The sequence below is a fragment of the Anopheles cruzii genome, chromosome 3 (genome assembly GCF_943734635.1).
Source record: "Anopheles cruzii chromosome 3, idAnoCruzAS_RS32_06, whole genome shotgun sequence".
Classification (NCBI taxonomy): Eukaryota; Metazoa; Arthropoda; class Insecta; order Diptera; family Culicidae; genus Anopheles; species Anopheles cruzii.
This window is the reverse complement of record NC_069145.1, coordinates 48,922,625-48,939,504: the sequence shown is the minus strand read 5'-3', so window position 1 is coordinate 48,939,504 and position 16,880 is coordinate 48,922,625. Positions and strand designations below refer to the sequence as shown.

The window sequence follows — 16,880 nt, the reverse complement described above, 5'->3', positions numbered from 1 at the left end:
TAGTTCTTTCCGTTTTACAATATACAGGGCGTTACTCACTAAATGTAACAAATTTTGTTTATGAAATATGCGTTTGATAGTGTCTAACGCATCTAACGCAGTATTTTCAGTCGCAGTCATCTAACGCAGTATTTTTTTGGTTGAAGTGTAAACAACACCTTTGTTAAGCATCTGTGTCAAGTTTAGTTCCTGTTAAAGTGCTTTTGCAGCGAGTACTTTTCCATTACTGCTAGAAAAAAGAAGTTCTTGTACCGAATCGTTACTGGTGATGAAAAGGGGAGTTATTACAAGAATCCTGTTGGATGTTGTTGTATAAAACCGGCAAGAATTCACGCACCTAATAGAATTGAAAATAAGTAATGCTATCGAGTAGCTTGCTATTTCATACATAAAATGCAAATAGTATTCAACAGACAATCTTAATTACTTATCCACTACAACTTCCGAGTGGCTCTTGCCTGCAACAAACTTCTTCTGCCGCTCGCAGTCGAGCGCTTTCATCCGTCAGCAACCTCTCTCAACCGACTGGTCAGACAATCAATTAAAGATTTTTTGTGGCTACTGTATCCAAACCAAATAAGCTTTCGTCGACTCCACGTTACAGAATTATATCGTGCATCCTATGATGAGTGCATCTAAATGTTTAAATTTCATACTTTTACTGCTGGTTACTTCGTTCGTGCTCAGTCTTTAATCTGTTATGTCACATAAAAAATACGACCGATTTCCATTTACAGTGTGTATTTGCATGCTCGTCTGCTCCTATGGAAAATGGTATATTCATTTGTTACACGCCTTTTGAAGCTATACGAGGGGCGTTCAAAAAGTAATGATAATTTTGCATTTACTCGGGCTACATAAGTCCGATTTTCGATTTTTTTGTGGCGATAAGTTACTACACATATCAGTGATTTATGGTGAACATTTCGGCCATTTTGAGTAATCGGTCAATTTTTGACAGCTGTTTAGCTTGGACAAGATTTAACTCATCTTCGATTTTTGTCTCTTCCAAAAAATGGATGGCAAAGAATCTTTATAAAATTTTGTGTGAAAAACGAAAATATTCGATTGGACGCAATCAATTTGTTGACTGTGGCTTATGGTGAAGCTTTTAAGACCAAAAGCATTGCTTATCGGTGTTTCAAATTTTTCTCAGTGGGCCGAGAAGATGTGAACGTCGAAAAGCCTACTTTGATCGATTGTGAATAGTTTTGCTTGCAATTTTCTTCGATTGCAGGGTCGTGTTGCATCATGAGTTGTTGCCAAAGGATAGAACGGTCAATAAAAAATATTTCCTGCAAGTTATGCGAAATTCGCCCGAAGCAATCCGTCACAAATGTCCGGATTTGTGGGAAACCCAAAATTGGCTGTCGCGCCCCGCTCACACGTCGTGGTTTCTGCGCGGATTTTTGACCAAAAAAAAAACTTTTATTATACCAAAGCCACCGTATTCTGTAGATCTGGCCTCCTGTGATTTTTCATGTTCCGGAAACCAAAAGGAGGCATGAAAGGACGAGGCCACGATACGATTTAGGCGATAAAGACGGCATCGAAGATGAGTCAAATCTTGTCCAAGCTAAACAGCTGTCAAAAATTGACCGATTACTCAAAATGGCCGAAATGTTCACCATAAATCACTGATATGTGTAGTAACTTTTCGCCACAAAAAAAATCGAAAATCGGACTTATGTAGCCCGAGTAAATGCAAAATTATCATTACTTTTTGAACGCCCCTCGTATATAATAATTTATTGCTATGTTTCGAAATATTTATGTTGTTTTTAATAAAACAAAAGGAGAAAGTGACATAACGAACCAGGACCAAACAATATTTAAGTAGATTTCAATTGGAATGATGCAAAAATAAATATTTTAATTACTATGAGTAGCTTGCTTATACAGCATGACACATGTTATTACTTTCAATATATTCTTTCTCATATGTGTCACGGTACCGCAAAATGGATCGATTTTACGTTCTTCAGATTATTTAACTTGTTCGATGCTCTCGTTGTGTGGCAACAAATGATATGAATAAGACTTTAAAAAATAGTTAGTAAAAATTGGAGTCTCCTGGGCAAGACAAATTCTCGTTAATTATTCTTCTTATTTTATGATAATATTAAAGGTAATCGTTAACAGTAAGATTCTTCGTTTTAATTTCGACTCTCGCCTTCGTCATTTTAACACTAAACGCACATACAAATGATCGTGGTTTTTCTATGGAATCCGCTAGGTAAAAACAAGTACTCGGCCGGCGGAAATTTAATGAATCAAACCTGTACGACTTACAATTCGCCTTCAATTGCTGTCGAAAGTCGGTACCGTTTCTGCCACCTTCTTATTTTTTCCTTCCACTGTGGTAGCGTCTTCCCCAATACTAGTGGCGGTATCTGCATTATTTCCATTTTTTTCGCTTGTTACTTCATCAGTTTCACAATTTTGAAGCGATGTGTCATTTTCCTTATCACTTTCTGAATTTTTTTCTTCTTCTGTGGGGTTTGCAGAGCTGCTTCCATTGCTTGTAGCATTTGATTCATCATCAGTCTTTCCGTTCCGTGTGGCTTGGTCTGCTTTCGATTCGCCATCCTCTTCTTTAGGAGCCGTTTGTTCAACTTGGCCGTTATTTAATGGCGTTTCGGTATTTGAACTGCTTGCCATATCTTCCTTCACCTCCTTCACCTCCTTTGCTCCGGTATCTACCTCTGCGATTGCGCAGGTGGTCTTTTTTTCGATTCCATTCGTTTCTTCAGCCTTTTCAATCTGTTCGTTCTTGTTAGACTTGTCAACTTCAACGCTATCAACTTTATCTTCCATTTGTTTGTCGTTTACTTCGTTTTTTGTCTTTTCATTGTCTTGGCCGTCTATTTCGTCAGAAGTTTGTTTGATTATTGGGTTTTCATTAAGCTCTTTCGACTCATCATTGTTTTCAACTTGTTTGTCATTGGCGCTATCTTTTTCCTTTTCTTTTTCTTTTTCTTTTTCTGTTTCTTTTTCTGTTTCGGGTTCGATGGTATCCATAGTAATTGAGACTTCTGATTTTTCATTTTTCTCTTTCTCTTCTGTTGTCTTTTCAGTAACGTCTACTATTATTTCCTCTTTCTTTTCTGATTTGGAAGCTACTTTATCATCCTTCTTGGTTTCAATCGCATCCTTTTCGATTTCCTCTTTGCGCTTTTTTTCAACAACAGTATCATCTACTTCCATGTTTTCATCACATTTTGATTCAACATCCTTTTCGTTCTTCGTGTTATCATTCTCTGGTACATTTGTTATAACAGAAGCAGCTCCTTCCTCCTCCATGTCTTCTCGTGGTTCTGTAATTTTTTCATTGGTTTTTACTTCGTCAACCTTTATCTGTTTGTTCGGAGGTTCCTGAAATTACATAGGGAATAAAATAAATATATTTGTGTATTACAATACTATTCAACGGTTCATCTTTTTCTGGGATAAAAACAATAAAAATGGTTCAAGACTAAACTGCCAAAAGCTTCCAGATTCGCCAACAGATGGCATAACCTTTACAAATAGTCGAGACATAAACCAGTCATGACATAAAATAAAATTGAATAAATAAAATCATTAACAACAAAGATGAAAATTCATTAACAGAAAAACCTACACACTTCAACACTTACGAATATACATTTGAAAATAATCACAAAACTACTACGGTTTGTTACTGAGTTTGTGTCTTAAAAATGATCTTATCTTATTAATGGTCTATTTACTTTAAATGACATTGTAAGTGCTTTAAAAATTTTGATACTACTCAACCATTCAATTTTTCTTTCTTCAACATGTATACATATCTTCTTCTTCTTATCCGGCTACAACCGCCGAGCGGTCTTGGTCTGCGTCATGGAATACCTCCACCGCCCGCGGTCGAGCGCTTTTATTATTGTATACATATTATTTATTTAAAATTCAAATTGTAAGTCGATCAAATATATCACTGCAATTAGTAAGTAAACTAAAACTGGCTTCACTCAATCGTTACGAGGACTTAATATACTACGACTAATAAATCGTAATCCATCCAACACAGTATCAATCTAATATCTCAAAGACTTATAATATTTACACAGCATTATTTGTAATGTTGGTGCAATTTCTTAATATCAATTTACTTTAAAAATTTAATCAAATTAGTTTGTGAAGTTTAACCAAGTTTTGTACATTGAATACTTTATTTTTCTTTTTAAGCCAAATGCTCATTTCAGACATTCCAAGAACGTACAAATCGAGCAATATTTGAAAAGAACCAACATAACGTATAAGCCAATCTTTGTCTTAATTATTATACATTCATTTTGTATGTCATACAATTTTATTTCACGTTAATCTATAATCTATCAGTATAATGGAAAATATTGTTGTATTTAGTGTTGATATTTTTAATTGCCTTCGCTTTCCAGAGCATCCCATAGGTAGGAACAATCGTGCAATTTTTTTTTGACACTATTGTAAACATCAAAAGCCCTATGTAATCGATGACCAATCGAAGACATTCTTGTACTTGGCATTCCCATTCTTTCCCATTCGTGTACTTATTTGACCCACACACTTTTTTATTTCTGAAGAAATATTAAAGCCAATCAATTTGATGCGCTACTCACGCATCACGTAGCAAAAGTATGTTTACTACACTGTACAGCAATTGTGCCACGCTGGTAGCCGTTGCTTGCCAAAAGAGTAGCGAAAGATAATTTGCAAAATAATATAAAAGCATTATTTCTTATTAGGATATACCTGAGCATTGTCCTCTGCGACGTCGGTAGTTTCGTCAATTTTCCTTTTCGCGGTTGCCGATGATCCGTTTTCCTCGTTTACATTTGTGAACGAGAGTTCAGAAAACGTCTTAATAACTGGAAATTCTTTACGATCTTCTTCGGAAAGCTCGGCATTGCCAGGCCGATCTAGAAGTACCACGTTCACTCCAGCTTCCTTAGCGGCTTTTGCTTCTATTCGTCAAAAATAAAACGGAAATAGACAAACCAAAACATTTAAAAAACGAACATCGAAATGAGTGGGTACAATCGAGTACATGGGATCCGCTTGAAATACAAAGTAACAAGCTTTAACACCACCACCCGTACACACTACCCAATGTTTATCTTCGATCAATGATGATTTAATATGCTTAAATGGCAACTATATTCAATTTTTAACTCACCTGCTACGACATCTGTAAGGAAAACCACGTCTTCGGCTTCAGCATCGATATTTTTCAAAATAGACAAATAACTTTCTTTCTCGCGCTTGGCTCCAATTTTAGTATCATAATGTCCCGATAGAAATTTGAGGAGGTTGCCTTGTTCACTGTTTTCGAAAAGAAGCTTTTGCGCATCAACACTTCCGCTTGAGTAAATGTACACCTTTCGACCACACTCATCCCACTGTTCAAACGCCTTCTGCACATCCTCGTAAACACTAGTTGGGTTAAACAAATGAAAAGAATAACACATATGCGAATGGTTTGTTTATAACTGTGCTTGCATCACATCACATTAAAAAATGTTGCTCTTCACAAGATTGTTGCTTTACTTACTGGCCTTTGATAGTCCCGTCCTTATAGCCTTTGGCCCAAACTAATCCTTGCAGCGTCTTAAGTGCTCCTGTCTTGCGATCATTTGACATTTGCCATTCGATGTTTTTGACAAGGTCTTGAATAATTTCGTCAGATTCCTAAACAAAAAAGCAAGTGATCGTAAACACATGCAAGCAATATCATAATGTGTTCCTAGTTTTTCTGTCCACATGTTTGGTTTTGTCAACTATTAGTTTGTTATTTTATTTTATTTCTAAATTTAGTTTTAATCTGAACATACCCCAGCAGTTGCGATGGTAACAACTCCTTCGATATCTGCTTTCTTATCTTCATTGGCCTGCTCGCGCAATGCTTCGACCACAGTTTTTGTAGCTTCTTCATTCCAGTTAGCTTTTAAATACTCTTCGGTATTTTTTAGTGCATAAGGAAACAGGACCTCCTGAAAATAAAAAAAAAATTAATCGGAGCTACCTAATGTAAGTCACCAATAACGGGGCCGTCACACCGCAAACATCCGCATTTGAAATGGTGCATTAAGATGTTATTCTACGGCTGGTTTTTAAATCATTCAACTTTATTGCCTCAACACATCAACAATCAAAGACCAAGTAAACTACAAGAGATATACTAGGCTTACTACATATAATCCTTTTTTTAACATCGGACAGGCGGTTTCCCGAAAATACACAATTTCCTGTTTATTCTGTTACACATCTTGAAATATCTCGTATTAATATGCTGGACTGATACATTTTTTTCTAATTTTTCTTCATCAGTACCACCAGCATTATTAGCTCTGTTTTAGCATTTATTGTATAAAAGTTTATTACATCAAAATTAAAATTGTTTAATGACTCATCCAAATTGAACTGGATTTCAACCAAAATCAACGATGAATTGTTGCGAAAAACAAGGGAAAAGCAACACGAAAATTACACTAAAACACTAAAAACGCAGAAAATGATCCTGCGTCCTCGTGGAATGTTTTCTTTCCAGTTGAACCGATGATTAAACATTATAGCGGGTAAAAGACGGTGAAATAAACATTAGAAACTTTGTTACCATAAAAACATGTTAGTAACGTAATTACTTCATAGAACAATTTTTACTCATTAGAAGTTAGTAGTTAAAAATTGACTTTGCAAAAAATCATAAAAGTAATACATAAGAATAAAAGTAGTAGGAAAAAGTAATCCATTATGGGGTCACCCTATTTACATAAATAACATGATGGATCGAATGACAATTTGCGTAATTTTGGCCAAACGGAACGAAATCGAACCATTCTTTTTTAACGGATGGGTACTGGAAATGAGAGAAATGGGATACATACGACAATCTGAAAATGATCGAGGTCTAAGCGTGGTGAAGCAGCTTACAGGGTGGCCAAACCAAGACTCACGGCCAGGAAGGTTCTACTGGGTATATGGTGAAACTTGAAAGGATTCGTTTATTATGAGTTGCTTCCGTGTAGCCAAACACTAAATTCAGATCTCTACCGTCAACAACTACACCGTGCGAAGCTGGCGATTGGCCAGAAACGGCCAGAGTCGGCCAATGGAAGAGGTTTTGTGTTCCACCAGGACAACGAAATGTTACGCACGTTTTTAGTGACTCGCCAGAAAATCCGGGAGCTTGGTTGGGAAGTTTTAATGCATCCACCGTATAGTTCGGACCTTGCACCAAGCAATTGGCACCGTTTTCGAGCATTACAAAATTGCGTGAGTGATGAAAAATTGAGATCAAGAAAGGATTGTGCAAAAAGATTGCTCGAGTCTTTCGTCAATAACGACCAAGCCTTCTGAAGTTCACGCAAAAAACGTCCATGACTTTTTAGACAGCCTTATATAAAAATGGATGTTTGTCTGTGCGTATCGCGTTTTCTCCAAAACTACTGAACCAATCCGTTTGAAATTTTGCACAGCGTAGTTTTGTGACACCGGATTGTGAATAAAAAAATTTTGACCCTCTCACACCTTCGGGGAGGGGGGCTCCCATACAAACGTAACATAAGATCACCATAATTCGGGTTGTTTTCGAGCAAATCGAACCAAATTCTTCATGCGGAAGTTTTGGAGAAGGGACAATGTTCTGGTGAATGTTCGAAACCCCTCTCCTCTTTAATAAAAAAGAGGGCCACTATACAAAATTTGGGTATATTTTAGCAAAATTTAAAAAAGTGTTCAAACAATTTGAGTCAAATTCAGCTGGCGCGAGTATGGCCATGTATCCAACGGGAAACGAGAAGGGAAGCCGATCGAATACGTCACCGGGAAGACCTATCCTTTGGAACAGAGGAGTAACGGGAGGCGGGAAGCGAAACTGAACAAATACGTCAACGCGAAGCCCGATCGTCTGAAAAGTACGAGTAACGGGAAGCGAAAAGGGAAGCTGATCGGATACGTCACCAAGAAGTCTCTGAAACGCCTCCCAATCGAGAAATAAGGATGAAATGAGACGCAGCGACGCGCGCCGGGAACTGCTAGTTTAATATAAAAATTCGACAATGGGCAACAGAGAATATAATTATCATGCCGCTTTAAAGAATCCTTGTATATTATCTATATATATAAAAATGGTTGTTTGTCTGTCTGTACCGCATTTTCTCCAAAACTACTGAACAAATCCGCGTGAAATTTTGCACAGCGTACTTTTGTGACCCCGGATTGTGAATAGGAAAGTTTGACCCTCCCACACCTCCGGGTCTCCCATACAAAATCGGGGTAAATGTCAGCAAAGCTCGGATAATTTTCAAGCAATTTGAGCCTAACTCAGGTGGTGCGTTTTTTTTACATGTATCCAACGGGAAGCCGATCGGATACGTCACCGGGAAACGGAGGGGTAAAGGGAGGCGGGAAGGGAAATTGAACGAATACGTCACAGGGAAGCCCGATCGTTTGAAAAGCAGGAGTAACAGGAAGCGAAAAGGGAAGCTGATCGGATACGTCACCAAGAAGGCCTATGAAACGCCCCCCCATTCGAGAAATAAGGATGAAATGAGGCGCAGCGACGTGCGCCGGGAACTGCTAGTTATAAATGTAGGCTGATCATCTTAATTATAGTAACGTAAGCATAATTGAAAAGTAGCAAAGGTGATACATTCTTCTGTCTAATGCAATTTCTTTATTCTACCACAACATATGATACATGACAAACTGAACTGCAAACATTAAACGCATCACAGTTTTCTACGCTCATGAGAATCACAAACTGCAATCTTCCGAAATAATGAACAATCACCTCGTAGTACAAAACTATTGCATCTATGTTGTTGCATCTTACAGTATTGAAGCGTTAAGAGAGCTGGAAAAATGCAGCATAAAGAATAATGTGGAGTTTTCATAGTGGAAATCTCTTTTGTGTGTGTGCCGCAACCGCACAGTGCTACTAAGGGCACTTTTATGTGACGAGAGGAGCAAATCCGGGCTGTGAGCAAATAGAAACCTTTCTCACAACACATTACGACGTAAAATCACAGCAAATAGCGAAATGAAGTCGAAAACACAAAATTTGCAACATTCGCACACCCAAAGTTCATTTCTTCAACGTTTTTGCAATCAAATATCTGTCCCGTTTCATGGTACGATCGAACATTCGTTTCACCACTACAAAAACGTTCCTTCGAAGGGAACAGGAAACGCCGCTACATCCAAGCAACCTAGGGACAAATAGCCGCCTTTAACACGTCTATGGACGGGAGCAGTCAACGAAGAACTTTTTTCTCTCTTAGACGCTGGTCGCAACATTGCAGAAATTTAGCATCACAAGAGAAACTATAGTAACCGCAGTGTTCACATCCAGATGAGAAGAGAGAAAATGGCAGCCGCCTGTGTTCATAAACTTTCAAATGTGCACCATTGGCAAAAATAGCTCGCCTTCGGCTGGAATCCTCTCGAGCATCTTGAATTAAAGTTCTGGGAGTTACAAATTCACAAAATGTAACAATAGGACATTTGAGTGCATATGCATCGATTGCGGATGTACAAGTACAATCAAGTTCGGACAAGAAATTTCAGGTTCGATGACAAAGATCCTACACAACTGCAAGATCCTACTAATAGAGACGATCTCTTCTCTTTTCCAATTTTCCACTGTGTTAGTAAGTAATAAACGTTGCTACGTATTTCACCGGAGCCGATCCCAACATTTGTGGTGGTGTAGCTAGCAAAGTTCCTCGCACCAATCGATCGAGAGCAATGAGCAAAGAAATGAAAAGGCTGTATTGAAATTTTATTCCATTGGAATACAGTAATGGAACTTCAAAAATCAAAGTCCTACAGCGGGTCAGCTATTATACGAAGCAGCACAGTTGAGCAAAAAAGAAGAAGCATCAAGCAGCAAGATCAAGGCCCTGCAAAAGAATAGTATTTGACCGCAATAAGGCTTACCTTTACAAAACTAATCGAAGTTGTAGTCCCCTCGATATCGCAAACGATGGACTTGGCCGAGAGAACTTTTTCGCCAAGGGTAACGACTGCCATTTTTTCCGTTGGATTGGACCAGTACCACAGACACACACGCAGGATTTAACACTCCCGGCAGAGATGCTTCCTTTATGCACAGAGCTTGGTGCACCAGAAAAGAGGTTAGGATGACACCGACTACACACCGCCGATGGAAGAACGATGAAACTGTATACCACTGTCGCCGTAGCTATAAACCAGACTGGAACCTTTTAAATGTAAATTTTCTTTGCTTTGTTTCCGCAGCATACAAAGCAACAATATAACCCTGGTTTTTTAGATTTTTCACCTTCTATTACAATGAACAGTAACGGACCAGATCGCACAAAATCTGTAGGCAGCGTTCCGCGGATAATAAACGACTGAGCAGAATCAAACCTGCTCTCAGCAGGCAATGTGCCGGCACAAAGTGAGTGATAGTGTGCGTGAAGTGTCGCAAAAATTTAGGCGCCGGCATTCAATCGACGAACCGTTTAAAGCAAATCATACGGTGCGCTCGAGCATTCAAGCTAGTTGTCAAACCAAGAGGTAACAGATTATTTTTATTAGGTTATAATCTGCAAAAATGATTATTTTATCGAAATGCATTCATACGTTACAATTCTAAACTTTTCATGTCAACACAATTATTCATATCGAAAATGCGTTCCGATTGAGTTGGTTGACCCAGTCAATGTTGAAGAAAGATTACATCATCTGCTATGATACTGGAAGTGGTTCGTTGTTTTCCCTCCTGATCTGTTATTTCTCCGTATGTTATTTTCCCAGTCACCAAGGTTCTTTGGCCTTTCTTCAAATACGACAACACAGAATCTCGCAGACCAGGCTTGAAGACAACCACACGATGCCAGTCTGTTTTCTGCATCCAATCACCCGATTCATATCTGAAAAAGCCAATCAGATTAGAATATAATTTGTGTAAAATTACAACTACTATCTAGTTACAAAGAACTTTTCCTTCTTACTTGTAGTTCGAATGAGTAGCCACGGAGAACATGACGACCGGATGTTCATCATTTCCACGCCGTTGCGGATCCGCTCCTACCCGCCCTAGCAGCGTTACAGTATTTACAGCTGCAATACACGTTTGGGAAGACAAACCATCCAAACCACATCATCCAAAAGAAACGCATCGCATAAGAAATATTGCGAAGGGTAAAAACGGTTTGAAAATATACTTACTTTTTTCAATGCGAGACGAATCAGTGCAGAGTGCACGTTGAAATCCTGTAGACAGCAATGTTCTTACCAGCTGTAACATTTTCATGGATTAGTGCTATGATTGAAAGAAAGTAGTGCTGCGGGCGGTAGTTAATGGTATTTATTGGCTTACACATATTTTGTTTCCAAGCATCTTTAAACTGCTGACAATAAATTGTTCGAAACTACAAGTGTAAACAATTCTGCTGTCAAAACGCAAACGTTTTGTACGTTAAAGTTAGTTGCTAACCTTGCCATGTGCGGCGGTACTAGCAACTGACTTTACTGCACATGAATGTGTATGTGCAAATTGTTTTTTCTTTATCTTCTTCTGGTGGTACTTCTTTTCATTGCAAAGTCAACGATCTTAAATATAACAACATATCAATCATTAACTGCAAAAATATCCTTCTATAATTTTACAGCACCTGCTGTAGAACCGGATGACCGTATTAACAATTTATACTATTTTTACGAAGACACATTATTAGATTTTTACGCATGTTATTGTTACATTATACATTTTTATCCAATGTGTAAGCGGCAATCGAATATTAGTTACCCGATTGAAATTATTGTAACATTTCGAACCGACAACGAGCCAATTTCGCGCTCTATTAAATTTTTAATTGAATACCAGCTTCTTATCCGGTTACAACCATCGAGCGGTCTTGGTCTACAACGGAAACCATGTTAATCACCGTTGCTTTCTGTAACGTTGCGTTTTTTCAGGCGGGGTTGTTTGCCCCGCCTCAGGCCAGCTGCGTGCCAACAGGTCCCGGCGTCATCAGCTTAGTGTATAATTACAAATTTCTTGAACATTTCTACTCACATTTTCGAGTCTACTCGAATTTCCACATTATTTATTATCATCATAGATTCATCATTTTTGTGTTTTTACAACTCGTTTTGATTATCCCAACCGTTTGACATATTGACATATTTACGAGGGATTTTCTCATATACATTTCCGATATTCACATTAAAGAATCAAGAAATAAACTTTGTTTTGCATCTGGTTTGTTACCCGACGTTTTGGCTTTTTTTGCGTCACTCCATTCCTCGGCTTCTTTCGGATCAAGCACACGTTTTGCAGTCTAAAATAAGTTCAAAACGTTGCAGATTATCGTCGAGATTATTTTAACATTGGTCAATAAAAATTACCTTCTCGATTGCTGGGCTTAGAGCAGCGAAAACAAAATTTCTACTCTTAGCGGGAACTACTGCGGTGCTACTCTCGGTCTCTGGATTTGATTTGATCAAATCGGCAAGCTTATTGAGCATTTTTTCATCGCGAGTTAAAAATGATGCTTTGCTGCCCTGAAATAATTTAAGAAATGGTAGGTTTTAGAACATTAACAACAAAACCCAATACTACCCGAGAAAAGTTACAATAATTCATACCTGTACGATGCTGGAACTGGAGATCAGGAAAGGTTTTTCTTCCTTTGTAGAACTAGGGGTTGTGGACTGTTTTTTAACAATAGTCAATCGTTTCTTCCCAACCATGTTTGGCATGGACATGGATTGATTATTTTCTCGCCCGCTCGCTACATTTGTTATATCGGCAGTGTTCAACAACACAGCAGCGGGAAAATTGGTGTCGTTGAAGTCTAGATTCTTCTCCTTAAGCATTGTGTCCCGTTCATGTCTCATTTTCCGCCACATCAGTTCGGTTTCTTCATCGTTAGCCTCTTCATTTTCTTCTTCGTTTACATTTTCATGCGTTTCTTTATCATAATCCAAATTGATGGTATTTTCTGCATTTTTCCATCTAAATTGTCTTACCCAGACGTTTTCGTTTTCTTCATCTTCCATGTAAATTTCTTTCAGTTTTTCCACTTCTCTATGATCTCGATCTAGCATTTGCAGATGGTGTAGTTTTCCCAATTCCTGCTGCAACTGGTTCTGGTCGTACTGATCTTCATCGCCCATCTCGATATCGTACTGATCGAGGCCCTTTTCATCTTCGTCTGCACTACCCCACTCCGATTCGGACAGCTCAGCTTCAATTTCTACGAAGTTTTTCACCATTTGTTTTTCATCCTTCTTTGGCAGTGTAACTTCTATTTCATTTTCTTCTGAATCGTAGTCAAAGTAAGTATTCATTGCCGTATTTGAGATTTTGGTGGAAGATTTTTCCTCACTTATCGTTTTTTTATCTGTTGCTCCAGACTCATCTGCTTGTTCTTGTTCCGTTTCTTCTTCATCATCATCCGATATGTGCAAGTGTTTTCTCTTACGACGTTTTCTCACTTTTCTTACGCAATCGCTATCACTGTTGTCTGATTCGGCTGAAGACTCAAGTCGCATTTTTCTATCCAAATTATGGTACGAGTTCTTTTTAGTAGCATCTGCTATTTGGCTTGACTCAACTGAATTTTCCTGGATTTGCACGTTTTTTTGTGTTTCAAAACTTCCCGAACAGATTTCCATTAGTTGTGATTCTCCCACAAGTTGATCGGCTTGGGTGTAAAGTACGTGGGAAGCTTGTTGCAGGTTTTTTTTAGTTTGATTTTCAGGCAACTCTTTCTGCGTTGTAGGTAAAGATTGGTTATCTGGACCTGACTGCGTGGTAAATCCTCCCGAACATAAGGCCATTAGGTCATCTTCTGATACATCATTACCATTATTTTCTTCCTCGTCATCTTTCCAATGCAATATCACGTTATCGTCTTGTTCCCCAAAAGTTTGGTTAAATTCTGTTTCTAAAGCAGTTTCTGTGGAAAAAAATATATTCTTATTATTTAAAGTTTCTTACCCCAAGCATACAAAAACGCTTACGCACCTTTTGTAGGAGTCTTGTTTGTTTGGTCAAACACTTTTTCATACGGCTTCAACGTTGGATCATCGGCTTCGTCCTCCGAATCTTGGAAAGCAACAATTCGACTCTTTTTTTTAACGGTTTTTCGCAATGCAATAAATTCTTCACATTTGTCTTCTTCATTCTCCTCAGAACTGGAATTTGATGACGAATACTCGTCATCGTTGTTTAACTCTTCATGATTTACGGCACTTGTATGTTGGCCAGTAACATCGTATCCTTCATCTTCCGACGTTTCCGATCCATAATCGTCCGAAAGCTCTTCTTCCTGTTCTGCTTCACTGTTTTCCGCGTTTTCAGCATCAAGGTTTTTGGGCCACTCTTCTTCACGTTTTTTAATTGCCTCACGCCGATCAGTATCTATCTTTTCCTTCAAAATTTGTTGCACTTTAAACATTGCTGCACCGGGTATAATCGAATCTTTAGCAGTAATTTGCTGCTCATCATTTGCGCGTAATGACACATTGTTCAGTTTCAGGTCGCCACTATCAGAGCTTAAGATGCTGACAACCTGTGCTGGAGAAGCTATGTTTTGCTTTCCACCTCCACATTTGGCCAGTCTTTCAAAAAGAATGTCTATGCCGGAAAGGGGTTTGGGCTGTGAGTCATCACCGTCAAGTTCTATTGTCGTTCCCGGATTTCTTAAGCGAGGAGGAGATGCTATTTCGAGCGTTGCTAACAATCGATTCTTTTGAGCGGTAGCTGCAGGAGTTTCTGGTTTATCCATAAAAACGTCATAGTCCACTGCACGTTTTTTGTTTTGTCCACATATTTCCGTACCATTTTGAGTTTGCTCTTGATTTTCTGTGTCGTTCTGTGTCTGTTTGCTGATTCCCGGTATTTGATCATCGCTTTCATCGGCATTGGATATTACTTCTGTGACCAATGGATCATTTGTTTGTATGTTCAAAGGATTCACATCAATAGTCGACTTTTGCAATGGTTCTTCGGAAGAACTTGGTATCGTTTTATCTTCGCTGGCTGTCCTCTCAGTCGCTGCATCCAATTGTGGCAGATCGATTGATTTACGAATTTGATTCGGTATCCTGTTTTGTTCCGGTTCTTTATCCGATATTTCGATTTCCGGCTGATAAAATTTTTTGGATTCCTCCTCTCGCTCCTTCAAGTGGCGTGCAAACCTTTCCAGTTGCTCTGGCGTCATTTTCATCGACATATCTCGCAATTTTGTTTTGGGCATGCAGTTATTCGGTGTATCAGCTCTGCATATAGCTTTTCGCGCAAGGAATTCTTCAAACGTGCGGGCTCGGGCTCGATGGTATGGAACATCAATTGACGTTTCTCGTTTCATTCTCTGCGATTCGCTTTGAATTATACGTTTTTCTTCCATTGCTTCATGGTTAGTCATCTGGCAGAGAATAAACGTTTATAAAAAATATAATAAATTGTACAAATCTAATTCTAGATATGACAATAAAGTACCTTTCTGTTTCCTTTTACCTTGGATGAACTTGCTTCTCGTGACTCTTCATCTGAAGACGATGGCGATGTTGATTGTTTTTCAAAAGTATGCGGTTCATTATTGTCTTCATCACTGAAGACCAAATTCAACTATAATTATAAGAAATTATTATAAAAGAAGACACCACATACCGGTTTGTAAATATTTAATTATAAAAAAACTCACGTTTGCAAGTATGTCTTGTGCTGTTTCTATTTTAGAGAAAATAATATGTTTCTTGGTTTTTTTGTTGGTTCTGGCCTTATGGACTACCGGGCCGGATGATGCGCTGTTTGACATGGCTTCATCCGTACCAGAATCGAAGTCGACATTTCGTCCTTTCCTTTCGTTACTCCTTTTTTTACTTGCTTTTTTTCTAGATTTATCTTTTTTCTTACTATTAACCTTTATTTCAGAATCTGATTCCGTATCATATATTGATTTGAGATGATGCATCTTTGTTTTAGTGGGATCGGATAAACTATAATGATCTTCTGTAGTTTTAGATATAATGGGATCGTCGTCTGAGTCACTATCGATAATATTAGATATGTTTGTTTTCCAGCGCAGATGAACTGCGCTGTCTGGTTTACCCTCACATTGTGCATCATCTTTTTCAATCTGAGCTCCAGACTCTTTGTTTTTCCACTTTGACAAAGGTTGTATATTCTCTTCTTCTCCTTTGTATTCTCCAGGATTTCTCGAATTTTCATTTACGTTGTCTATAGGGTCGTTTGGATTTGCACTTGGACTCCTAACAATCATTGCATCAGAATGGTTTTCTTCTGGGTCTGATTCCGACTCAAAGCGAAGTGTGTCCGAGGCTTGTAATTCACAATCGGAATCCATGTTCAAAGCAATCGACTGGTACGTCTCGAGCACGCTGTGATTAAGAAAACTTGAATTCGTTTAGCACAACACACTTTTAATGCACAAAATATTCAGCTTGTTCGTCGTCATTAATTTGTTTCTCAATTGACTAAAGCTATCTTCGCGCCAGAATAACACTGTCAGTACTGTCATAAGACACTTCGGGTTTACGCTTTACAGTACGGGACTTCAATATACCATTGTACGTCCTACATCGTAGCTCTAACCAAAGTAACTAAACAAAAACTAACCGAAAGGTAGCGCAGTGGCATTTATCTGAATGTTTTCCCATTAAATCGTAGCTAAGATAATATACCTCGAATCTAGCGTTCATATTGGACTGCCATTTCGTTACGCCGTCGATTTTCAATAGTCTCGCTTGTTAGCTCGAAGCAAATACTCAATTTTCTTGTATTTTAAGTTATCGAATATAAAAATGCAAGAAAATTGTTGTTTTGCTCTCTTCTTCAAGAAAAAGTGAGCGAAAGCACATGAAAGAAAGAAAGAAGCTCT

At 38.3% G+C, this 16,880-nt stretch overlaps 3 protein-coding genes across 4 annotated transcripts; all 3 read right to left on the bottom strand.

Moving 5' to 3' along the window:
- Positions 1–1,519: 1,519 nt before the first annotated feature.
- Positions 1,520–10,361, bottom strand: LOC128274355 (enolase-phosphatase E1). 2 transcript variants are annotated; one of them, XM_053012520.1, is made up of 6 exons: positions 9,940–10,361; positions 5,832–5,990; positions 5,552–5,688; positions 5,177–5,433; positions 4,753–4,964; positions 1,520–3,375 (listed from the first exon to the last, which is right to left on the bottom strand). In XM_053012520.1, exons 1-6 carry the CDS (start codon positions 10,030–10,032, stop codon positions 2,302–2,304), a joined length of 1,932 nt encoding a protein of 643 aa, XP_052868480.1. In that variant the 5' UTR covers positions 10,033–10,361; the 3' UTR covers positions 1,520–2,301. The 2 variants fall into 2 exon arrangements, with proteins under 2 accessions (XP_052868480.1, XP_052868481.1); XM_053012521.1 differs by lacking the exon at positions 9,940–10,361 and adding an exon at positions 6,885–6,937.
- Positions 10,362–10,606: 245 nt separating this feature from the next.
- Positions 10,607–11,412, bottom strand: LOC128274356 (single-stranded DNA-binding protein, mitochondrial). Its single transcript, XM_053012522.1, has 4 exons — positions 11,348–11,412; positions 11,197–11,266; positions 10,980–11,088; positions 10,607–10,898 (listed from the first exon to the last, which is right to left on the bottom strand). Exons 1-4 carry the CDS (start codon positions 11,366–11,368, stop codon positions 10,685–10,687), a joined length of 414 nt encoding a protein of 137 aa, XP_052868482.1. The 5' UTR covers positions 11,369–11,412; the 3' UTR covers positions 10,607–10,684.
- Positions 11,413–12,090: 678 nt separating this feature from the next.
- Positions 12,091–16,444, bottom strand: LOC128271800 (claspin-like). Its single transcript, XM_053009449.1, has 6 exons — positions 15,684–16,444; positions 15,479–15,607; positions 14,003–15,404; positions 12,619–13,934; positions 12,379–12,534; positions 12,091–12,311 (listed from the first exon to the last, which is right to left on the bottom strand). Exons 1-6 carry the CDS (start codon positions 16,344–16,346, stop codon positions 12,192–12,194), a joined length of 3,786 nt encoding a protein of 1,261 aa, XP_052865409.1. The 5' UTR covers positions 16,347–16,444; the 3' UTR covers positions 12,091–12,191.
- Between the last annotated feature and the right edge of the window lie 436 nt (positions 16,445–16,880).

Bases quoted from the DNA above. Each gene is read 5' to 3' on its own strand.
- LOC128274355 (XM_053012520.1), bottom strand. From the start codon at position 10,032: ATGGCAGTCGTTACCCTTGGCGAAAAAGTTCTCTCGGCCAAGTCCATC. The intron at 5,689-5,831 runs GTATGTTCAGAT...TTTTTTGTTTAG, and splicing joins TTACCATCGCAACTGCTGGG to GAATCTGACGAAATTATTCA. The intron at 3,376-4,752 runs GTATATCCTAAT...ATGTAATTTCAG, and splicing joins TCGCAGAGGACAATGCTCAG to GAACCTCCGAACAAACAGAT.
- LOC128274356 (XM_053012522.1), bottom strand. From the start codon at position 11,368: ATGCTTGGAAACAAAATATGT. The intron at 11,267-11,347 runs GTAAGCCAATAA...AAAATGTTACAG, and splicing joins TGCTTGGAAACAAAATATGT to CTGGTAAGAACATTGCTGTC. The intron at 10,899-10,979 runs GTAAGAAGGAAA...TGGCTTTTTCAG, and splicing joins GCTACTCATTCGAACTACAA to ATATGAATCGGGTGATTGGA.
- LOC128271800 (XM_053009449.1), bottom strand. From the start codon at position 16,346: ATGGATTCCGATTGTGAATTACAAGCCTCGGACACACTTCGCTTTGAG. The intron at 12,535-12,618 runs GTATGAATTATT...AAATTATTTCAG, and splicing joins CCAGTTCCAGCATCGTACAG to GGCAGCAAAGCATCATTTTT. The intron at 12,312-12,378 runs GTAATTTTTATT...AACTTATTTTAG, and splicing joins TAAGCCCAGCAATCGAGAAG to ACTGCAAAACGTGTGCTTGA.